Raw genomic sequence first — 22,281 nt, forward strand, 5'->3', positions numbered from 1 at the left:
AAGCTACAGTATGTCCCTATGGATGAAGACGTGTATAGCGCTGGGATTGGACTGGATTGTGCATTTTATCCTGTATCTTTGCGAGTACATTGGAATTTGTATTATTTATAAATAAAAGGTCTTAAGGTAATGCACCTCCTATTTTTGCTATTTTTCAGTTTGATTGTCCCCGATCTGAAGTGGACAGCAAGGCCGAGGTGGTGTCCAGGCCTCCTGTGGTGATTGTCCTACATTTGGTTGCAAAAGAGAGGAGGAGCTGCCTCTGGGACACTACGTGGACCCACAGCACTGCAAGTCCTTCCACCTGTAGCACTGACAAGAAATATTTGTTTCCTAATTAACCTTTAATTTGCTCTAATCACTCCTAATTAACTTTTTCTTTATCCCCTTACGTATTATTTTCCTGCTGAATTTTTTTTATCTTTGTTTGTGTTGCATAAAGAAAACCCAAAAATAAAAAAAAATAAAAAACTTTGTTAATTTGTACCATAATTATAATTCTAGTCATTATTTTTCTTTTTTTTAACCACAGTATCGCTGATCAAAGTAGAAAAAAAGTATGCTTTTTTTTTTTCTACGAATTGTAGAAAAAATAAAAATAGGTGTTCTATCGGGTTGAGGTCAGATCAGTCAAGTTCCTCCACCCCAAACTCACTCATTTATGTCTTTATTTTTGCTTTGTGCATTGGTGTGCAGTCATGTTGGAACAGGAAGGGGCCATCCCCAAACTGTTCCCATAAGGTTGGGGGCATAAAATTGTCCAAATTGTCTTGGTATGCTGATGCCTTAAGAGTTCCCTTCACTGGAACTAAGGGGCCAAGCCCAACCCCTGGAAAAACAACCCCACACCATAATCTCCCCCTCCACCAAATGATTTGATACAGTGCACAAAGAAAGGTCCATAAAGACATGGATGAGCGAGGAACTTGACTGACCTGCACAGAGTCCTGACCTCAACACGATAGAACACCTTTAGGATGAATTAGAGCGGAGAGTTCGAGCCAGGCCTTCTCATCCACAAATGTGATTCTGGAAGAATTGTCAAACATTCCCATATAATAAAAATGTATAAAGTGCAGCGCTGATAGAAAAAAAAACTAAATTAATTAAAGTGCCTATATAGTGCAATAATAAATTGTATCTATATAAATTATAAAACATAGACATTGGTACAATACAAATAAATTGTGATGTGTCCAATAGAATTGATATAAAGTGCAGTAATGGAATAACTGATCAATGAAAATTAATAAATAAATCCAAAGAAAGTCCAAAGTAAGTCCAAAGTGCAATGTGCAAAGCAGAATCTTCAATCGTTATTTCATGTGAATTTTCTAACTCGTGCACAGGAACCACCACCAACATCGGGGGGGGGGGGGGGGGGGTTACCAGATAGAATGGACTCAATTTAGCTTATGCCTAGTGAGTCAGAAACAGCATATTTAGATGGATAATCAACCAAAGGACATCTGGATAGACTTCCACCACTCCAACGGCATCAGCAGATTATTCCACTTTGATACAGATTATTTCCAATGATGAACCATCCAGTTAAAATTAGAGCCACAAGTTCTTCTCCACATGTTCTCAGTGAAAGAGAGAGCTCCAAATAGTGTAAAACCATAAAGAATTTCTCATTTATATAAAAATTAAAAACACACATGTAGATGAGTAAAAAGCGCAAAAAAAAAAAAAAAAAAAGCGCTTCAAATAGAACATCCTAGGATCAAATATGATGCAGTGGCAACTATGTGGTCACTGCATCTGCTGCGACCTGGGTCTACTGCGATGTTGCCACTGCTTCGTGTTTGATCCTAGGATGTTCTATTTGAAAGCACTTTTTACTCATCTACATTGTGTTTCTGATTTTTAAATAAATGAGAAATTCTTTATGGTTTTACAGTATGTGGAGCTCTCCCTTTTTATTGAGAACATGTGGAGAAGAACTTGTGGCTCTAATTTTAACTGGATGGTCCATCATTGGAAATAATCTGTGTCAAAGTGGAATAATCTGTTGATGCTGTTGGAGTGGCGGAAGTCTATCCAGATGTCCTTTGGTTGATTATCCATCTAAATATGCTGTTTCTGACTCATAAGCTTAATTGAGTCAGTTCTATCTGGTAAGCCCCCCTGATGTTGGTAGTGGTTCCTGTGCATGAGTTTGAAAATTCACATGAAATAACGATTGAAGATTCTGCTTTTCACATTGCACTTTGGACTTACTTTGGACTTTTTTGGGATTTATTTGTGAATTTTCATTGATCAGTTATTCCATTACTGCACCTTATATCAATTGTACCAATGCTTTTGTTTGCCATATAAATATAATTTATTATTGCGCTATATATGCACTTTGATTTGTTTTGGTTATTTCTATCAGTGCTGCACCCGATGTTGGTGGTGGTTCCTGTGCACGAGTTAGATGACATCACTTCTGCAGTCGGCTGTTGTTGGCCGACAAAATTTGTGTGCATAGAAAAGGAAGGAGGACGGTATCACATGCCCTACGGGCTCTAAATAAGCCCCAGAGAGACCGTGGTGGGTGGGTGTGAACCAAAAGTGGGATTTTGAAGGTGAAGCTTGCTGGGACATATATGCTCTAGATACAACCATTGGTGAGCCCTAATATTTTTACATCAAAAGTGGTTGAATGTAATTAAATTTCTATATCTAAACCTATTGTATGTTATCTATATTTAGAACCTGAGTTGAGGTCACCAGCTTACAATGTCCCAGAGGAAGCCTGCTGGCGAAACATGTCGGACATAAGTGGCCCTAACCACACAACTATGGTTCCTTGTATACTATGTATCTTTATGCACTGAATTAATATCACTGTTTGTGATTGTTTTTACAAATATTGTAATAAAATCTTGGTATTTTATTCTGTCTCATTATTATTTATCTACTATATATCCCAGCAAGCTTCACCTTCAAAATCCCACTTTTGGTTCGCACCCACCCACCACGGTCTCTCTGGGGCTTATTTAGAGCCCGTAGGGCATGTGATACCGTCCTCCTTCCTTTTCTATGTCTAAATAGGGATGTGGTGTAAGCTTGCTGGGTACATTGGCTAGTTAGGCTTGGCGTTCCTCTCTTTACAAAATTCGTGTGCAGTCTTTTGCAGTTTTCAACAGACACGACAGCCCTGGACAAAAGACGGCCGATCGGTATGTGTGTACGGGGCTTAATGCTCAACTTGTCTCCTCATAATTTCCCATAGGTGTTCGATTGCGTTCAGATCACGAGACACACAGTACTTGGCCACTGAATCACTTTCACCCTGTTCTTCCTTAAGAAAATCCACAGTGGCCTTAGATGTGTTTTTTGGATCATTGCCATGTTGGAAAAGTGCACAACGACCAAGGGCACGGGATAGCATCTTCTCTTTCAATATAGAACAATACATCTGTGAATTCCTGATACTATTATTGAAATGCAGCTCCCCGACACCAGCAGCACTCATGCAGCCCCACAAAAGGACATTGCCACCACTATGTTTCACTGTAGGCACCATACATCTTGTACTCCTCACCTTTGCAACGTCATACAGTTTTGAAGCCATCATTTCCAAAAACATTTATCTTGGTCTACGCACTCCAGAGTACAGAGTCCCAGTAGTCTTCTTTTTCAGCATGGCCTTGGCAAATTCTAGGCGGGCTTTTTTGTGCATGGGCTTTAGGAGAGGCTTCCTTCATTGACATCACCCATGCCGGCCATTCCTCTGCAGTGTACGCTGCATTGTGTCACAAGAAACAGTCACCCCAGTTTGGCTTTCTACTTCTTTAGCTAACTGCAGGGAACATGCATGGCAATTTTCTTCAACCCTTCTTATCAGAAGACACTCCTGTCAAGGTGTTAATTTCAGTGGACGGCCTTTGCTGATCTTCTTGTAGCCTTCACAGTTCTTGTGTAAAGAAATTATTTTCTTTCTCAGGCCTTTGACATTTCTCTTCCATGTGGTTCCATTGCTGACAGCATGAATTGGAAGAGGTTTTCTTTGTTAAGTAAACCCCTTTTATAATAAATCAACTGTCTGCTGGACACCTGTTTAATGAATATTTAGACTCACCTGTAGTTGAATTCTTGTTTATTAAGATTTTGTTGTCTAATAATTTAGCTTTGCTCCTAAGACCTTCTTTGGGGTGTATTCATTATTCCAACAAGGTCTTGAGTGAATTTGTTAGGAAAAATACTTTTTTGTTTGTGCAAATTAACAAATCTTGGTTGCAATCAATGGCCTGCATTTGTGGGAGTATTTTGTAGTATAGTGTTCCATAGAAAATGCTGATTCTGAAAGGAAAGTAAAGGTTTTCTGAGAAATCTGTTGGGGTGTACTCATTTATGCTGAACACTATATATCCCTTAGTCCCGGTTCACACTTATGCAATGCGGGAACCCTGCGAATCTACTGTGGGTTCCCGCATCGCTGGGGGTGTCAATTCAAAGTTAACGACACCCCCAGATCAGTTAACATATCGCAGTGCGAACTGACATTCAGACATTAATCGGATCGCATAAGTGTGATCCACCATGCGATCCGATTCTGCTGTGGACCCAAAAAAAAATTCAGCCTATCTGTATGGCTGAATTCACATTGCACAGACATCTCATGTGATTTTCAGAGCAGTGCCCCCTGAATCACATGCAATGTCTGCCATCGTTCTAATGTGAACCGAGCCTAAGGGTCCTTTCACACGGCCTTTCCGCCCAGCGGACTCCATTTTACTCAGCGGGGGGTCAGTTCTCCGATCCCCACTGAGAAGGCAGATAACAGGTACGTCTCTGCTCACTGTGCTGAGACGGACCTGTCAGATTCTCGTTCTCCTCTCTGGGACCGCCTGTCCATTTTCATCCGATCCTATCCAATCCTCCAGACAGATGGAAAATAGGGTTTCCATCCATCTGGATTTCACAGACAGGATCGGATAGCAGCGGGAGTCAGCGGTCATGTCGGCGCTGACATCCGCTGCTCCAAAACTGACAGGCAGACCTGATCGGAAAGCCCGTTTGAAAGGGGCCTTATTTTGTTATCTTAAAGCTGAAGTTTATCCATGGCTTTCTTTTGCATATTTGCATTGGTCCAGTTTGAACCAATATAATTATGCTTGTGCCATGCCTAACTGATCCCTGTGGAAGGCGGAAATACCGCTACTACAGTAATTGTTGCTAGCTTCCAGGACCTGTGCCAAGCAGCTGCCCTACTGCATAGTAAACCCAGGGGGCGACTCACTTCCCTATAATGACAGGTTGCCGGCGGCCACAGCTATTTGTGGCAGTCTGCACAGCCAGCCTGAGGTGATCACCTGAGGTGATTGCTGCTGGACACATGCAACATTGTGCCTTTCACTTTGCTGCTTAATGAACACAATTTGTGTCTTTTCCCACCTCATAATTTAGTTTGTTAGAGTCCATTTCCAGTCTGTGTCTTGCCTAGACTTCCACTTATTCATTAGTGTCAGCTGAACTTAAAAAGGATGCATGCCATTGGCCCTGTCAGTCCAAAGTCTAAATGCCAATGACTTAGGAAGAGTGGCCACACAAAGGTCCTAATTCTGTTTGGCTCAGTACAACCTCCCACTGCTTCACATTGGTAGAAGACCACAACGGAATGTGTTTCATTTAGTAAAACATGCCAAAAAACAGCTAGCTGTCAACTCATTTTTTTAAAATTGCCATTTAGAAACTTTTTTTTTTCTTTTTTGCATGTCAAGCCGCTGTGTCATTGGTACGGATTGTGCCGCTAATGCCAGCGTCATACAACAATACACTGAAAAGCTTGGCAGGAGACAAGCTATTAATACAGAGTTCTTTCACTTCTTTTACAATGGAGGAGTGTGAAAGCAGTTTCTTGTGTAACTGGATATAATCTTTCTGATTGAAGAAAATGTGTTACTTTATTGTTCGGCTAGAACACAGTGCTCCTGCACGTTAATTATTCTTACTTTGTATCTCTGGTGCCTTTTGTGTTTCATTTGCAAGAAAAATTGAACTGAAAAATAGCCTTTTGTGACTAGGTAGACTACCCCGTAATTTAACATAACAGAGTTGCACTCAGTACACGCAGCTGATCCTGATCAATTCTTAAATGATAATCTGCAGTGGGGACACAGATAGCGATAAACACTTGACAGGGATTCCTATTCTTCCCCAAACTAAAACTGTAAAAAACAAACTATCAGGGCTATACATACTCTATAACTCCGTAACAAATTAATTCTAAACTACAGCTGTAGATTGTAACCAAAGTGCTAATGAGGACTACAGTAAAGAAAGTTACACACAGTCCTCTACATTTTATTCTATTTTGTATGCATTTTTAGTCCCCTATCACTTAAAGCAGAGTTCCACCCAAAAGTGGAACTTCCGGTCTTTTGTTTCCTCCCCCCCCCCCACTCCGATGCCACATTTGCCACCTTTCAGGGGGAAGGTGGGAACGGGTACCTGTTTTTGACAGGTACCCTTCGCCACTTCTGGGATACGGCGCCGTGGCGCCGTCCCTCAGAAGCTAGGCCCCCTTCTCCCTCCTCCACCGCTGAGCCAGTAGGAATGCGCATGCGCAGTAGGGACTCGCCCGTGAAGCCGCAAGGCTTCACTGACGGGCTCCTGACAGCCAATGGAAACATCGGCTGTGGTGCTGACATTGCTGGACTCCAGGACAGGTAAGTGTCCTAATATTAAAAGTCAGTAGCTACAGTATGGGTAGCTGCTGACTTTTCATTTTTGGAGGGGGAGAGGGAGGGGGAGGCGGAACTCCGCTTTAAGCTAAACCTCCCATTTTCTACTTTAGAGCATCAAGGAAACAAGTTAAACTGGTGAGAACAGTAATCAGTTAATGCTTTTCAGAAAAAAAATAAAACAATATTGAGCTGGTAGATCAAATAAGCTGCTGGCAAAAAAAAAAAAAAAAAAGAATTGGATAAAATTGTAAAATATCATGTGCAAGATTGGATTTGTCGCTCTAACAATCAAATTATATTGCAATGTGACAAAAATTGAAAAGCAAATCTAATCTGTTAAAGAAAGAGAGTCCCGTGTGATGAACAGTCCATTTATGATATCCCAAAAAAAGTTCCAAACGTGAAAACTCCACTGTATATACTGTAGACTTCCAACATGTGCATCAAATATGGATGTAGGTAACAAGCCAACAGGTGAATCACCCAGGTGTGCCTCCACCAAAGGTAAAAATGCCGTCTTACCAGAAATAACAGACTTTTAATAAAAAGAGTCAAAAGCACTGTGTGGATAAATATCTCTTAATATGGAAATCCTTTTACTCCTCTCTGGTTAGAGCGATCTTACAATTAATGGTGAAACGATTTGTAATTCTGTTCAGCCAGCCTTGTGATCCAGGCTCCCCTGCCAAAGACTGGTTGGTGACTTCACAGATCTCCACTGCAGTTAAGGAAAACCCATCACCTCCTCCTTCACCACCAAGATGGGCAGCGCAGGAACACAGTGAACACCATAGAAGAGGTAAGGGTTAAGGGGATACCTTTTCTACGGTGTTCACTGTGATTCTGCAGCTGCCCATTTTGGCGGTGAAGGAGGAGTGGGTATGTTTTCTTTATCTTTAGTGAAGATCAGTGAGGTTCACCAACCTGGCTTTGGCAGGGGAGCCTGGATCACAAGGCTTTACACAGAATTACAAATAGTTTGGCAGCAATTCCACCATTAATTGCAAGATCACTCAGAGAGGAGGAAAAGGAGTACATGATTTCCATATTAAGAGATTCCATTATTTCTGGTAAGAAGGCATTTTTTACCTTTTGGTGGAGGCACATCTAGGTGATTCGCCTGCTGGCTTGTTACCTACATCCATATTTGATGCACATGTTGGTAGTCTATATACAGTGGGGTTTTCGCGTTTGGAACTATTTGGGATGTCATAAATGAACTGTTCATCACATGAGACTCACTTCCTTTGACATTAGATTTGAGTTTCAATTTTTGTCACATGCAAATATAATTTAATTGTAGAGGTCCTTTCATCCGGCGGATTCCGCTTTGCTCAGTGGGGGATGGATCTGCTGATCCCCACTGAGCAGGTGGACGACAGGTCCATCTCGGCTCACTGTGCAGAGACGAACCTGTCAGAGCCCCGCTTTCCTCTATGGGGAGAACAGATGAAAACAGACCATCTGTCTGTTTTCATCTGATTCCATCCAATCCGCCAGACGGATGGAAAATAGGGTTACTATCCATCTGGATTTCACAAACAGGATCGAATCGTATAGCAGCAGGTGTCAGCGCTGACATCCACTGCCCCATAGGGGTAAATAGAGGGTCCGATTAAGTCCTCCTGAAAAACCGATAGGCGGACCTGATCAGAAAGCCGTGTGAAAGGGGCCTATCCAATCTTGCAAATGCTTTTTAATAAACACTTGAAGCTATGAACCCAATGGGCACACGTGATCCAGTGACACCTCTCTTACAGGGGATTTCCCGTCATTTTGGACAGATTTCTCCTCTCACTTCCTGTTAAGTCCCTGGGACAGAAAGTAAAGAGAAATCTCACTAGAAGACATAGACAGTGGAAAATAAACAAAAATAGAAAAGGTTTCAACCATTCCCTACTCCGTCCAAAACAAACAAAAAAAAAATGTTGGCTTTAGATATTTTTGTAGTTAGAAAGTTGGCAATCTCTGTAGTTCTTTGAAACTAGAATTCACAGAGCTTCTCAAATGAAAAAAAAAGTAGCAGTGGCAAAATTATGGTCTTGAGTTCAACAAACAGCAGAAGATTTTTAGAAATTTGCTTATTAGTATTGATTACTCCCCAAAACTCCTGAGCTGGTTGAACGTTGGTCCGGCAGGGAAGCTTTTAATTTGCTGTCCTAGCTAGTTGGAAGCATACCGTTTTCTGTTGCTATACCCTCCAATAAATACCCCACTTGGTGAGGTGCTTTCAAGTGTCTGTGATCAATACATAACAGCTCCACAACATAGCAACCCTGTAAAAAAACGATAGATCAGCAAAATAAAGGTTTGCTCTAAGGCTAGAGCTGCATGGTGATTTCTAGTAGTCCAATCTTACTAGTGAAGTCACTAGTCCAGGGGTCTTCAAACTATGGCCCTCCAGTTGTTCAGGAACTACAATTCCCACATGCCTAGTCATGGCTGTGAAAGTCAGAGTTTTACAATGCCTCGTGGGATGTGTAGTTCTGCAACAGCTGGAGGGCCGTAGTTTGAGGATCCCTGCACTAGTCATTAATAGCTAAGAGTAGGGACTGCTTTCTAAACATCTGAATCAAAATGGCTTCCAATGGAGTGTGCTGCAGAAGTATGTAGAAGCATGTGCTAAAGCACATAATTGCTACTTCAAGCTACATGTGGTTGCAATTAATAAAACTTACACCATAGAGAGCCTATTTTTTAATTTGTTTTGTTATCAGTTGCTTTTCCTAGGGAATAATAACCAATGATTTTTTAGTAGCATGGCTGAGCGCAACCATATAGCTTTAGCCTTCGACTCCATATTTTCTTTTTCTCACCTTCAGGTCCCTGTGTACCACCCCCATCTGGTGACAATGGAGTACTGCTTCTAGGATCTGTTGAATACAATGACTGAAAAGGAAAAAAAAAAACATGCTTACAAAAAAACAATAGTAAAAAATAGCAAGAAACAAGAAACTTGTATAACTATATACTGCACATAGCAAGCATTTTGTAAATAACCCTATTCCAGTTCATTGGACCTGTCCTAAATAGAACTTGAAGGGACATGGTTTTGTGCACATTAAAATGGATCTTATGTTTTACAAAAGTACACCTGTTATTAAAGAAAGGTGAAGACTGGCACTAATGAGGTTTCCTAAAAAGTTTGGCTGCTTGACTATCATGCTGACCCTCTTGGTTCAATACAGTCATTGACCTGAAAGCAGGCAGATGAGGGCTTTTGACTTTTTTCTGACTCACCTTATCTACAAACCTGTGACTCAAAATTAATTAAAGGTAAAGCTGATTTCAAACCTACACGACCTGCATTTTTTTTTTTTATACTGCAGGTGCATTGTCATACAATGACATGCAAAGCCATTCCTACCAAAAGCCCCTTTGAACTTTATGCAGTTAAAAAAATGATTTATGAAACCAATCCCATGATTCCAATCACACACCATAAAGTCAATGGACCTTCTTTATTCAGTTGGTGCTGTAGTGATAAAGTGGATGACATTGACCAATGTAGTATCAATAACCCTTGATCACTTGATGATTATCTTTTAGCTGTCCTTATCCTAGCTATTCATATGTACAGTAAAACCAAGCTATTGATCACTTTTAAACTCATACTGGTACACATTAGGACTGCTTATAAATGATAATAATTTTAACAGTTTGGAAAAGGTGGTATGAAGACCTATTTAGCAATCCAATAGGGGTCTGTAATTGTAAAAAGGTTACAAATCCCTGTCAGTGGCACACCATACTTCTTCAAAAAGTATTTATTAATAATTTTATATATCACATCATTTTAATTAGTTTAATACGTTAAATAACTAGAAAATAAATACATAAATAAAAAAAAAAAAAATAGAAAGTAAGACAAATCAAGTATTTATTTTATCTTTGACTTCGGCCAATGCATTTTGTCTAGTTTTTAACCCTGGAAACCTTAGAATGACAATACGAGATGAACAAAGGGCAGAATTACAGATCTGTTTTCTCATTGATGACACTGTATATATTATTATATGTAGCTGACAATTAGACTTTTAATCTGGGAGTACTATTCAATTTAGGCTTTGTTTCAAAGATGCCTTACGCTGCTGTGTCAGACTTCTGCTTTCAAGAAAAAAAAAAAAATATTAATATAAGTGCTGACCTTTGTTATTTGCAGAGTTTACTGACCTGGCATCTGCTTCACTGTAATATTCCCTGGCAACGATATCCTCGAAGAGCTCTCCTCCAGTGACCCTGCAGACAGAGACAGTGCATGTGAGGTCAGCCATGATAACACATTGTGCTGGGTAGACACACTAGACCTCTATATATACAAGTACATGAAAAAAGAACCTTCTATTCTGTTTTCTTTAAAAAAAAAAAAAAAAAGTGAGATTATTGGTTGTTTTTTTTCTTTGTCATTTGTGTCACCAGTGGGGAACTTTCCTTCCACTTCCTGCCTCCGTGTACTATGAGATATATTACTGTACCTGTTTCCCCTCTCTTAGTTATTGTTGTAATTCAGACTGGCTGCATATACAGTAATAAATATGCTTGTCTGTATTTTTATTTTTTTTTTCAAAATGTTGTAGTAAGGGTTTAACCACTTAAGCCCCGGGAAAATTTTACCCCCTTCCTGACCAGGGCCTATTTTGCGATTCGGCACTGCATGACTTTAACGGACAATTGCGTGGCCGTGCGATGCTGTACCTAAACAAATTTGACGTCCTTTTTTTCCCACAAACAGAGCTTTCTTTTGGTGGTATTTGATCACCTGTGCGATTTTTTTATCATGCGCTATAAACAAAAAAAGAGCCTCAATTTTGCAAAAATAACAATATTTTTCATTTTTTTATATGAAATTCCCCCCCAAAAAATGTAAAAATCAAAATGTTTTAACATTTTAGGCCAATTTGTTTTATGCTACATATGTTCGGTAAAAAAAAATCGCAAAAAGCGTATTTTGATCTGCGATTTTTTTTGCGGGACTGCGACATTGCAGCAGACAGATCGGACCCTTGACTGACATTTTTGACACTTTTGGGGTCACCAGTGACATTACTACAGTAATCAGTGCTATACATATGCACTGTTACTGTAAAAATGACACTGGCAGTGAAGGGGTTAACTTTTTTGAGAGGGAGGGGTTAAGTGTGTCCCTAGGGGCGTGATTCTAACTGTGATTGGATGTGGCTACTGTGTAAGAACAGAGATCAACGGTCCTACATAGCAGAACCGTGTGATCTCCATTCTTACACAGGGGAGAATGACAGGCGGCTGTGTTTACATTAGCCGCCTGCCTTTCTCCCGGTGTAACGGGCGATCGCAAGTGTTCGGCGGACATCGGGTCCGCTAGGCACACGCATAGGGGGATCCGTGACCGAGCTGGAGCACGCCTCTGGCGGCGCTCGCTCGGTTCCTAGAGCCTCACAGGCTAGCGACGTAGCCCTACGTCGCTTTGCCTGTGAGGGGCTGACCGCCGCAGTAAATAGTCGTGCGGCGATCGGCAAGTGGTTAAACACTCTGTAATGGCAGCATGCTAGAGAGGTGGACTGTTCTCTCACACGGAACACAGCAACCCAGGTATCCTTTGGTCCAACATATTCCCCCTGCAGACTGCTCCAATCGGCAACACTGCTCAGGGAGCATAGGCACTGTTAATTAACCACTTCTGGACCGGAAGATTTCCCCCCTTAATGACCAGGCCATTTTTTGCGATACGCCACTACGTTACTTTAACTGACAATTGCGCGGTCGTGCGATGCTGTACCCAAATTAAATTGATGTCCTTTTTTTCCCACAAATGGAGCTTTCTTTTGGTGGTTTTTGATCACCTCTGCAATTTTTATTTTTTGTGCCATAAACAAAAAAAGAGCAACAATTCTGCAAATAAAAAAAAATATATATATATATTTTTCTCTTTTTGCTATATAACACTCCCAATAAACAAAATGAAAAATCATCCTTTTAGGCCAATTTGTATTCCACTACATATTTTTAGCAAGAAAAATCCCAATAAGCCTATTTAGACTAGTTCTGCAAAAGTTATCACGTCTACAAACTAGTGGAAAGATTTATGTCATTTTTATTTATTTAATTTTTTTCTACTAGTAATAGTGATCGGAAATTTTTAGCAAGACTGCGACATTGCGGCAGACAAATCAGACCCCTAACTGACATTTTTGACACTTTTCTTTTTTTGAAAATTCTTTTTATTGTTTTTTAAGAAGAGTACAAAAACAGAGCCAATGGGCATACCCTGGCTCAAAAGAGAAAAACAACCAGAAACAAAACATAAAAAACTAGTATCAAAAACCCAACAAAACACACAACCATGGCTGCTTCTACAAAAGTACTGAGTGCATACTACATCAGGAGAAGGCAGTAATAATAAATTGAAGTAAATCCATCAACCTGTGGAGAAAAAAAAAACACAGAGACCAGTGACATTACTACAGTAATCAGTGCTAAAAATATGCACTGTTACTGTACTAATAAGCAAAAATATAGGTCGTATAGCCTTATAGGAAAAAGAGTCTATAAAGTTAGCTCAAAAATAAGGCAGAGGGAAAAATATTTAGTATCATAACTGTGATATGATAAACAGTGTTCAAATTTATTTTGTACCGGAATTTGCATGTAATTAAATGAAATTCCCGTGCAAAATAAATTTGAACATCATTTATCATATCACAGTTGTGAGACTAAATATTTTTCCCTCTGCCTTTTTTTTGAGCTAACTTTATATGCCTCTTTTTCCCGTGAGCTATACGGGATATTTTCTTTGCTTATATGGTTAGGCTATGTTGGCTCACACAAACATTGCTGGCATTGTAGGGCAATTATCTGATTAAATAGTAACCCCTTTCATTTCATTTTCTACTGTACTAATAACACTGGCAGGGAAGGGGTTAACCCAGGGGCGATCGAAGTGTTAAATGTATGCCTAGGGGGTGTTTTCTAACTGCGGAGGGGATGGGCTTATGGAATTATCACAGGGACCTGGGTTCCTAAATAGGAGGAACACAGGAGCCCTATGATGATTACTGAGAGAACAACAGTCTGCTGTGTTTACAACAGCAGACCGCCGTTATCTCTCCACGGGGAGCGATCGTGGGTGCCTCAGCTTCCTCGCTGGCGAATGGGCGTGCGCACGCCCCCAGGAACGGCGATTCGCGGGAACCTGCCGACCTGCCGCCGTATATAGGTGGTGGCTGGTCGGCAAGTGGTTAAAGTAAGAGGGATTAGGGAGTCTGATTGTTGAAGGTTGCAGCGTTGTGTGTAAGAGCAGCGGTTCTTTCAGCACAGGGTATTTTAACCCTTGCTGCAGCACTTTGTAGCAAAAAAAATATATACGGTATATATAAAAAAACAAGCATATTTATTATTGTATATGGCTGCATATACAGTAATAAATAGGACTGCCTTTTTTCCATAACAAATTAAAAAGGTTAATTTAGGCTTTAACGTATATGTAAACTCTCACCTAGTAAAAAAAAAAAACCCTGTTCTGTTTAAAATAGAAAAGGAAGGCAACATTTGTGCATGTAGACTGGACTTTAGCTGATAACTGCTACAGAACTTTTTCCTTTTTTGCTGCTGTATTATTATTTGCAGTGTGCACGAGGCTAAACTGAATATTCATTATTGCAGTGCACCAGCCATCTTTAAGGAGACCCCTTCGCAATGCTCATCTATGGAGTGTTTAGTGCAGGGGGCAGCCATCTTGGCTGGGGCTGGACTGTTCCTGGAGGATGGTGATTGGCTGATGCAAAAAAGCAAGGAGACGTGTGTCTGCAGGCTGCTGAGAGGAAAGGAGAGGACAGCTTTAAAGCTAGCAAGGGGTTAGAAAAGGAGACCTTTTGGTCTGAGCAGAACCCTGCCATATCTGACCACAATCAGGAGCTCAGAGAAGACTCATCTTGCAAGAGCTTGACTCAGAGAAAAGGACTTTCTTCCTGGGAGGTGTGATTTGGATACCTATCCCTGTCAGAGCACCTGTCTGGAGACCCACGATAGGGTACCCTGGGTCTAGTAATAGACTAACATTGCACAAGCTAATCTGTTGTCGGTTGCTGGGAACTGCTGTGCTTGTATTGCCGTCCAGTGATTTCTTTTTTCATTATTTTCTGGCAAGTGTGATATAACAGGGACTGTCATAGCAAGTTAGGACTGTCTTTATATACTGTTGTTAGGTAAATGCAGTTCAGTCCTATTAATTACTGTTAGAATACTGCAGGTGTTTAAACATATCTTTCAGAGTAACATTATTGTCTTCTTGGTTGTTTGTAAAAAGGACACTTGCTAAGCCTCTTTTCTTTTAGGCTATGCTTAGCCTATTGAAATTCTTTAAAATACCTCAAGGTGTGTCAGTAAGTGCTGAGTGAGAGAGGTGTGTCATCTTCAGGTGTACAGAGAAATCACATAATAATTCAGCAGCTCCTCTAGGGGTAGCAGTATATTTATATATGTATAAAAAAAAAATCATAAAAGCTTTTTTTTTCTTTTTTGATAAGTGATCACATCATCTCTCTTCTCAGCTGCATAAGAGGAGGGGGTGGAGACTACAGGGGAGCGTGTCAGCAGGAGGCCAGAGAAGTAGAAATACAGTGATCTTACCCATGAAGAGCTGGGCAAGGGTTATGTCAGCACAAGTCTGACCATTGGAGGACAGGCAGGCTGTTCTCCCAGCACAGCAAGAAATCTGACTACAATGGGAAAGATGTGCTCAGTTTTACGTAATCAGTTTCAAATAGGAATGCAGGGGGGCTGGCAGGATCAGCAGGTATTTTACACAAAGAAAGAAATCCAAAAAGAACAGGATACATTTTCATACAAGTACATGGTACAACAGACACATATCAGAAATATGAAATGCTGGGGGTGACAAACACTTTAAGTGTTTTCTAAAAAACTCCTATGAAAAATCCACTAAAGGCTGGTGACAGATAGGGGTGTATTTACTAAAGGCAAATAGACTGTGCACTTTGCAAAGTGCAGTTTCACTCTGCAAGAGCAGTTGCTCCAGAGATTAGAAAATGAGCAGAAGCTCTGCTGACTTCCACCATCCAATCATGTGCAAGCAAAAATGTGTTTTTTTTTTCATTTCTGCACCACATTACATGCATAAAGTAAGGAGTCTGTATAGAGACTCCTTATGTATTCATAAACTGACAGTTTGACATAGTAAACTCTCAGTTTACCTTGATTAGTTGATCAGCTGTCAGTGGACATAGGAGTCATCGGTAGCGTTGGCTGCCTCAGTCCACTGTACTACAGGGAGGAGGTTGGTAAACACATGCTTACCAAGCCCCCACTTCATCTGCTCCCCGCCCCCTCCCCCTGTTAAACCTGACAGCTCACCGGAGTGTCGGTCAGCAGCTGCAGGCGGTGGGAGGGAAAAGGAGAGATGCCGCCGGAGGGATAGATGGATCGGGGGTGCGGTGGCGGGTACAGGGGGGGAATCGGCCTGGCAGGGGGGACATGCTGAGATCCCCTCTAAGCCCCTGCAGCACCTGAAGACGGCGGGAGTGGCATACTTGCCAACTGTCCTGTTGTTGCAGGGACAGTCCCGGCAAATAGGAGCTTGTCCCGGGTAATTTACATTGTCCCTTGCAACTTATTTATATTTACATATTACATTTTTTGTATGGTCACACCTGAGCACATTTGACACATTAGAATTGCAGGGAATTGTTTTTGAAATTCCCTTTTCAATTTCCTGTAATTCTCTCTTGATTGAGTAGACCCTATAATCTGATGATAAGTAGGCGGAGATTAACTATGCGGAGTGGGTGGAGCTTCAGGGAGGTAGGTGTGGAAAGTAATTAATAGCTGTGCTGCAAAGTGTCCCTGGAAATTTTTCTCAAATGTTGGCAACTATGGAGTGGCAGAGGAGGGATGCCGGCTTCCAGGTAGCTGCAGGGATTGGGTTTGCGTGGCGGGTGGGGGGAGATCAGATTGGGTGCAGGTGGGGGGGGGGGGGAATCAGTGCTGGGGTGAAGAAGGGGAATGAAGGGGATAGGAAAGGAGAGTGGGGGGAGTAGTCTTAGGTGAAAGAAAGCAGGCAAGAGGTGGAGAGGCTGGGGACAGGGAAGCTGCAGAATGGGGGGGATGCAGTCGCATTTTAGGGTAATAACTCTGCTGAACAATTCTGTTATATATTTATGGTCATTTGACCATGAGCTTATAGGAGAGGGAAGAGGGAGAAACGGGGGCTGTACGGCATAAGGACCTGGCCAGCTGCAAGCAGTGCTATAGGTCTAAATTCTGTATGTACCTGACAGTAAAAGGTTTAAGGGGGAAAAACTATCTCTCTAAGTGGTTTAAATATACAGTATATATTGTGTAGTATATATTTGAATACCCTCAATTTTCCTAAATTACATGTGAAATGGCAGACTAGCATTTTTGAAAACTTTTCATTTTCCATTGTGATCCAGAAAGACAAATTCTCGAAAACGTATTAAAGTTGTTTTCTCTCATAAGCTCTAATAGCCAAAGTTAGGAGAGGGGATTATATGGGGGGTTATATGGTATTAGGAAGAAAGTTAGCAAGTTATCATCTTTAACCAAGTATCCTTGGGAGGACCAACATATCCTAATTCAAAGGAGCATTTGAGCATCATAAATTAAAAAAAAAAAAATGAAAGCTTTTAAAGACAAATCTCAGTAATGTAACAAAATCTGTGGTGATTGCCTTGTCCAAATGTATGTATATAGAAGGCATTCATATCATGACTGTGCCTCCCCAAAATTCTGGGCATGGATCATTCTCCTACAAATGTGCTTCAGTAAGGGATTTCAAGCCCCCAGCTTACCACCTGGGAGGCATGATGCCAACACCCATGCCTCCCAGTCCAGGGTAACTATTTTTTTAAATGTAATTTGTAAAAACTTTATTTTTCAATAGATTTAATTTTTGGGGGTGTATACAGCTAGTAAATCTCTCTTGGTCATAAAATTATATTTTATACAAATTGCAAGAACAGGAATTCAGAAAGTAAAAATGTGGGAAGAACAATCAAAGGACTAAATTAACAGAACAAAAATAAGCTTTTTTTCCCAATTTACCATAAAAATGTAATATGCCAACATGAGAATGGAAAAAATCTAGAACACTTTTATACAGTATATTTATAACATTTACTGTATAAGCTACTTACAGATCAAATATAAGGTAGTGGTGTCCTTCTTCTGAAATACTGTCATGCAACCTTACTGCAAAAAAGAAGAGAATAAATGTAAATGTATACAATAAATCATTCAGCTGTCAAATTCTGAAGAACACACTAAGTGTTTGTGTTCACATCTTTACTTATTTTGCTGTATATACAAATATGCACATTAAATTTTTATAACTTTTTTTAGAGTCGGGAAGAGTTTAAACTTGTCTTTATCCATTGGGGAGCTATTTTTTTTTTCAATTTCCAATCTCACAGACACAGTGAAAAGTGGGAGGTAGTTTTTCCAAAATGAGGGATCTTTCTTCTAGAATAGTTCTTACCAGGATGTGTCCCCATTAGAACATTTAATCTCGATTTCTGTTCTAGTGACAACTCAAAATTGAGTATTTTCCCCTACTTTTGGTACTAATTTGTCACCATAACAATTAGAGAGGGTGAATCTACCCAGTGGGTATACAGAGAACAAAATTTTAAAATTATACTTATCTTGTCCAAAGACACTGCTCCTGTAGTGACCAAACGTGGGATTATTTGCATTTGGTTACATAAACTAAGCTGAAAGTATATAGGGAAAGATGTTCAGGAAAAACTGGCCAATCAGTGGCTTTTCCAGAACTCAATCATTCCCTTCAACTGAGGTCATCTGGCAAAATGCCTAGGCATGTGGTTACAAGACTGTCTGTTATAAAACCCCAGATATGTTTATTGCAGGATAAGTAAGTACTACAATGGATTTTTTTTTTTAAGTAACATTGGAGCAGGATGGTCAGGAAGGGGGTGTTTTTTACAATAGATCTATTTTATATTTTTCAGGAGATGGGTTAAGCCTTGTACACAAAGTTTTTTTTGTTCGATTCAGTGGGCTGACAGATTGCCGTACAGATCGCTGCACTAACACATGCAATCTTCCCCACTGTGCCATTATATTCTGACAGGGCGACTGCCATCCCCTCAGAACATACTGATTAGCCATTGGCTGTGTGTGCTGATTGGATTCTGGTTCTCCAGCATGTCCCTTCTACAAGAACCAGTCGTTTTTGTTGGAAAGATAGCTGTACACACTGACCTAAATGTTGTCCGGTTTCTGTTGAACTTGCAGATACCGGCAGATATTCCGCTTGTGCGTACCCTGCCTTAGGCACAAGCTAGAAAAATAGAGGCTTCCATAGATGATCCCTCTTTCTGAAACTGCTTGTCACCTGACTATCATATTAATCCTCTTACTTCAATACTTTGAGTCTTTAACCCAAAAACTGAAAAGCAGAGCAGGACTTCTCTGATTTTTTTTTTACTTAATTATCTAAAAACCTCTACTAGGTCAGAGCATCAGAAAGTAATATAGTCAGTTATAAAACATGACAGCCAAGCAAATATAATTTCTAGATTGACAGTCCCTGTATTTCTCTTATGATGGGTGTATCTATAGCCTAAACATGTTTTTTAGTATTGGATACGGCAGTGAGGGGTGTAGAAACTCACATTTTGCTTGCTGACTCCTGGTAGGAGATTCCACCTCTGTGGCTGGTACTAAAGCCCCGTACACACGCATCGAAAATTGGCAGGGAATTTTCGGCCAACGTCCGATCTGCCGATTTTCGGCTTGTTAGTATGAAGCCCCGTACACACGCGTCGAAAATTGTCAGGGAATTTTCGGCCAACGTCCGATCTGCCGATTTTCGGCTTGTTAGTATGATGCTTCCGACAACCAACTCCGACTTTTCAGCCGAACAAAATCTGGTGTGCAGACTATAAAATTTTTGTTGGCCGTCAACACAACGGCCGATTTTCGTGCAGTCAGTACAGATTTTGACAGGGAAAAATCTGATGAGTAAATCTGGGCATGCTCAGTGAAGAAAAAACACAAAGAAAGCAAACCAACACATGACATCACTTCTGAAGTAGAATTTTGTTGGCTGAGAAAATTTGTGTGCAGTCTAGGCACATTCCAACGAACAAAACACAACTGGGACAAAAGTCGGACGATCGGTCGGCCGATAATCGTTGCATGTGTACGAGGCTTGATGCTTCCGACAACCAACTCCGACTTTTTGGCCGAAAAAAATCTGGTGTGCAGACTATAAAATTTTTGTTGGCCGTCAACACAACGGCCGATTTTCGTGCAGTCAGTACAGATTTCGACAGGGAAAAATCTGATGAGCAAGTCTGGGCATGCTCAGTGAAAAAAAAACACAAAGAAAACAAACCAACACATGACATCACTTCTGAAGTAGAATTTTGTTGGCCGAGAAAATTTGTGTGCAGTCTAGGCACATTCCAACCAACAAAACACAACTTGGACAAAAGTCGGACGATCGGTCGGCCGAAAATCGTTGCGTGTGTACGAGGCTTAAATCCAAATTTTAAGTTTTTAAGTTTTGAGTTTACAAAACGATTCCATCATACACAATTGCCCCAACTGTCTAAGAGTGGAATTTCCTCACTTTAGAAAAAAACCTCTCACTTTCTCTTGCGTTTACAGGACAACTGAAAGGAAATCTCTCCAAATAGACACAGATGGCCAAAAAAAAAAAGACTTACAGAGTTTGTAACCATTTTCCATTCTATCCAAAATAAAAAAAAAATACTAGATATACTTAAAGCAATGTGGCAAATGCAAGCATTGTCTATAATAGGGTTAGGTATAGAGCATTAGACATGCACATTATCGAGCATTAATGACATTTTGGAAAATCTCTCTGTGGTTGATAACCAATTTTTCCCTAATGTATAGGACAGTCTATTAGCTTAAATGAAAGTGTTAATTAGTTCTTTATAGCAGGTCCTCTTTTTAAACCTTTCTTTTTAATTAGGCTGGAGCTGTTCTTTAAAGGAAAATGATGGCACACAAGAGGCATTCATGAACTCCTGATTACGTAATTGTAGCTCTGATTGTTTTTTCCTTAACCCCCTTGGCTTTGGAAAACCCCACACTGTGGTGGGAGGACAGTTTAGGTGGGGGGACACCATACAGAGACAACTTAATAGTAGCATTGGCGACAATGAGCAGCGAGGGAATACTTGTCTATTTCTGTACGTTGACACCCAAGTTCACATTCTAAGCCTGGCAATTAGCTTTCGATGTGTTAATTGCAGCCTAATTCTCCCATCATCCACACTACACTTACACAGCAAGAACCACCAAATACTCTCCACAAAGAGCTCCAAAACATTACATCCTGAACACACGCGAAAATTTGGAACATGCTGCCATTGTGTTTCTATTTCCAATTCATTTTCCAAATCACTGGGCTGTACCCTTCTTTATTCCGATTGTTACCCTTTATAATGACTAACATTTGCATTTTGGAGTCTGAGGGAGATTGAGGACATGGTGGCAGACTATTTAAGGTTTCTCGTCGCTTCTTACTGTAACTGCTGGAAAGTACAGCAATACCCCTAAAGTGCACCTGTAAGTTTTAGATAAAATATTATGGTGTTAAAATAAGGGAGTAGGGATTTTAGGTTTAAAGAGAGTCTGTACTTTAGCCCTTGTATAGCAAGGTGATGTGTCTGCACGTAACATTACCCTAGCTATGCTTCCTTGACTCTCCTGTCTTGACTGATGGAGCCGATGCCTACAAAGTGGGGATTCTGGGTAAAGGGCAGCACTGTATTTGACAGAGCTTGGACATGAGTGGCCAATCACCAAGCCCCAATGCTGTCACGTTGCCATGATGTCATCCATTTGTCTACAGCTTGCCATTTAAAAGATTACTCCATCCGTGCTGCAGCTATTGTACTCTGACAGCTGGTGGCACTTTTTGTCAGAATACCTGAACAGTACCTGCATTTGATTGGATACAGGTGCTGTTTGGCTGCCAATTTTAAGCCCAGCTCTCTCAGTTTTTCGTTTGAAGGTTGTTGGGTGAGTGGGCGCTGACAGGGTCACCCATGGAGCATATTTAGGCTGGTTTATCAGATACTCTATGTATGGTCACCTTTAGCAACATGAGCAGGAATACTGTAGCAGGTAGAGGGTAAAGGAGTGTGGCTAAGTTTATAAAAAGAAAAAAGCAGTGCTGTATGAATAATAGTGATACTCTTCAACAGGTATACAAAGGTGCATAAACAATACTGTATTTTAAATCAAATAAAATTATAATAATGTGTATAAAAGTCCATAAGTGTAAATGAAATAGTTCCAGTATTATTACTGCACAGTCTCAGTGAATCACCATCTGTGTGCTGCCTTCACCAAATTAAAGAAGTGCACACACACCAGTTGCTGTCTAAGTTGTAGGACAGCAAAGGTGCATTCAGTATTTAATGGTCTTCCTCATGAAGATACATCTGATACTCTATGGATGTGGTAGATCTTCAAACCTCACATGTAAAGTCATCAGGGTAACTGCTCAATCTCATCAAGCCAGACAAAAGGATCACTGACACAAAAAAAAAATTGCTCATAGAGTAGTTTTTATTGAAATATG

General features: G+C 40.6%; 1 protein-coding gene across 3 annotated transcripts in view; it reads right to left on the reverse strand.

Moving 5' to 3' along the window:
• CAMK2A (calcium/calmodulin dependent protein kinase II alpha) overlaps positions 1-22,281 on the reverse strand; it is a 382,548-nt gene that overhangs the window by 98,885 nt on the left and 261,382 nt on the right. For all 3 annotated transcript variants that reach the window (XM_082256095.1, XM_082256096.1, XM_082256094.1), the window contains 3 exons: positions 17,831-17,885; positions 10,854-10,919; positions 9,497-9,569 (listed from right to left, as the gene is read on the reverse strand). In XM_082256095.1, the coding sequence (XP_082112221.1) occupies positions 9,497-9,569; positions 10,854-10,919; positions 17,831-17,885 (194 nt within the window). The remainder of the gene's footprint in view (positions 1-9,496; positions 9,570-10,853; positions 10,920-17,830; positions 17,886-22,281) is intronic.

The sequence above is a fragment of the Pelophylax lessonae genome (assembly GCF_965119305.1).
Source record: "Pelophylax lessonae genome assembly, chromosome: 4".
Lineage (NCBI taxonomy): Eukaryota > Metazoa > Chordata > Amphibia > Anura > Ranidae > Pelophylax > Pelophylax lessonae.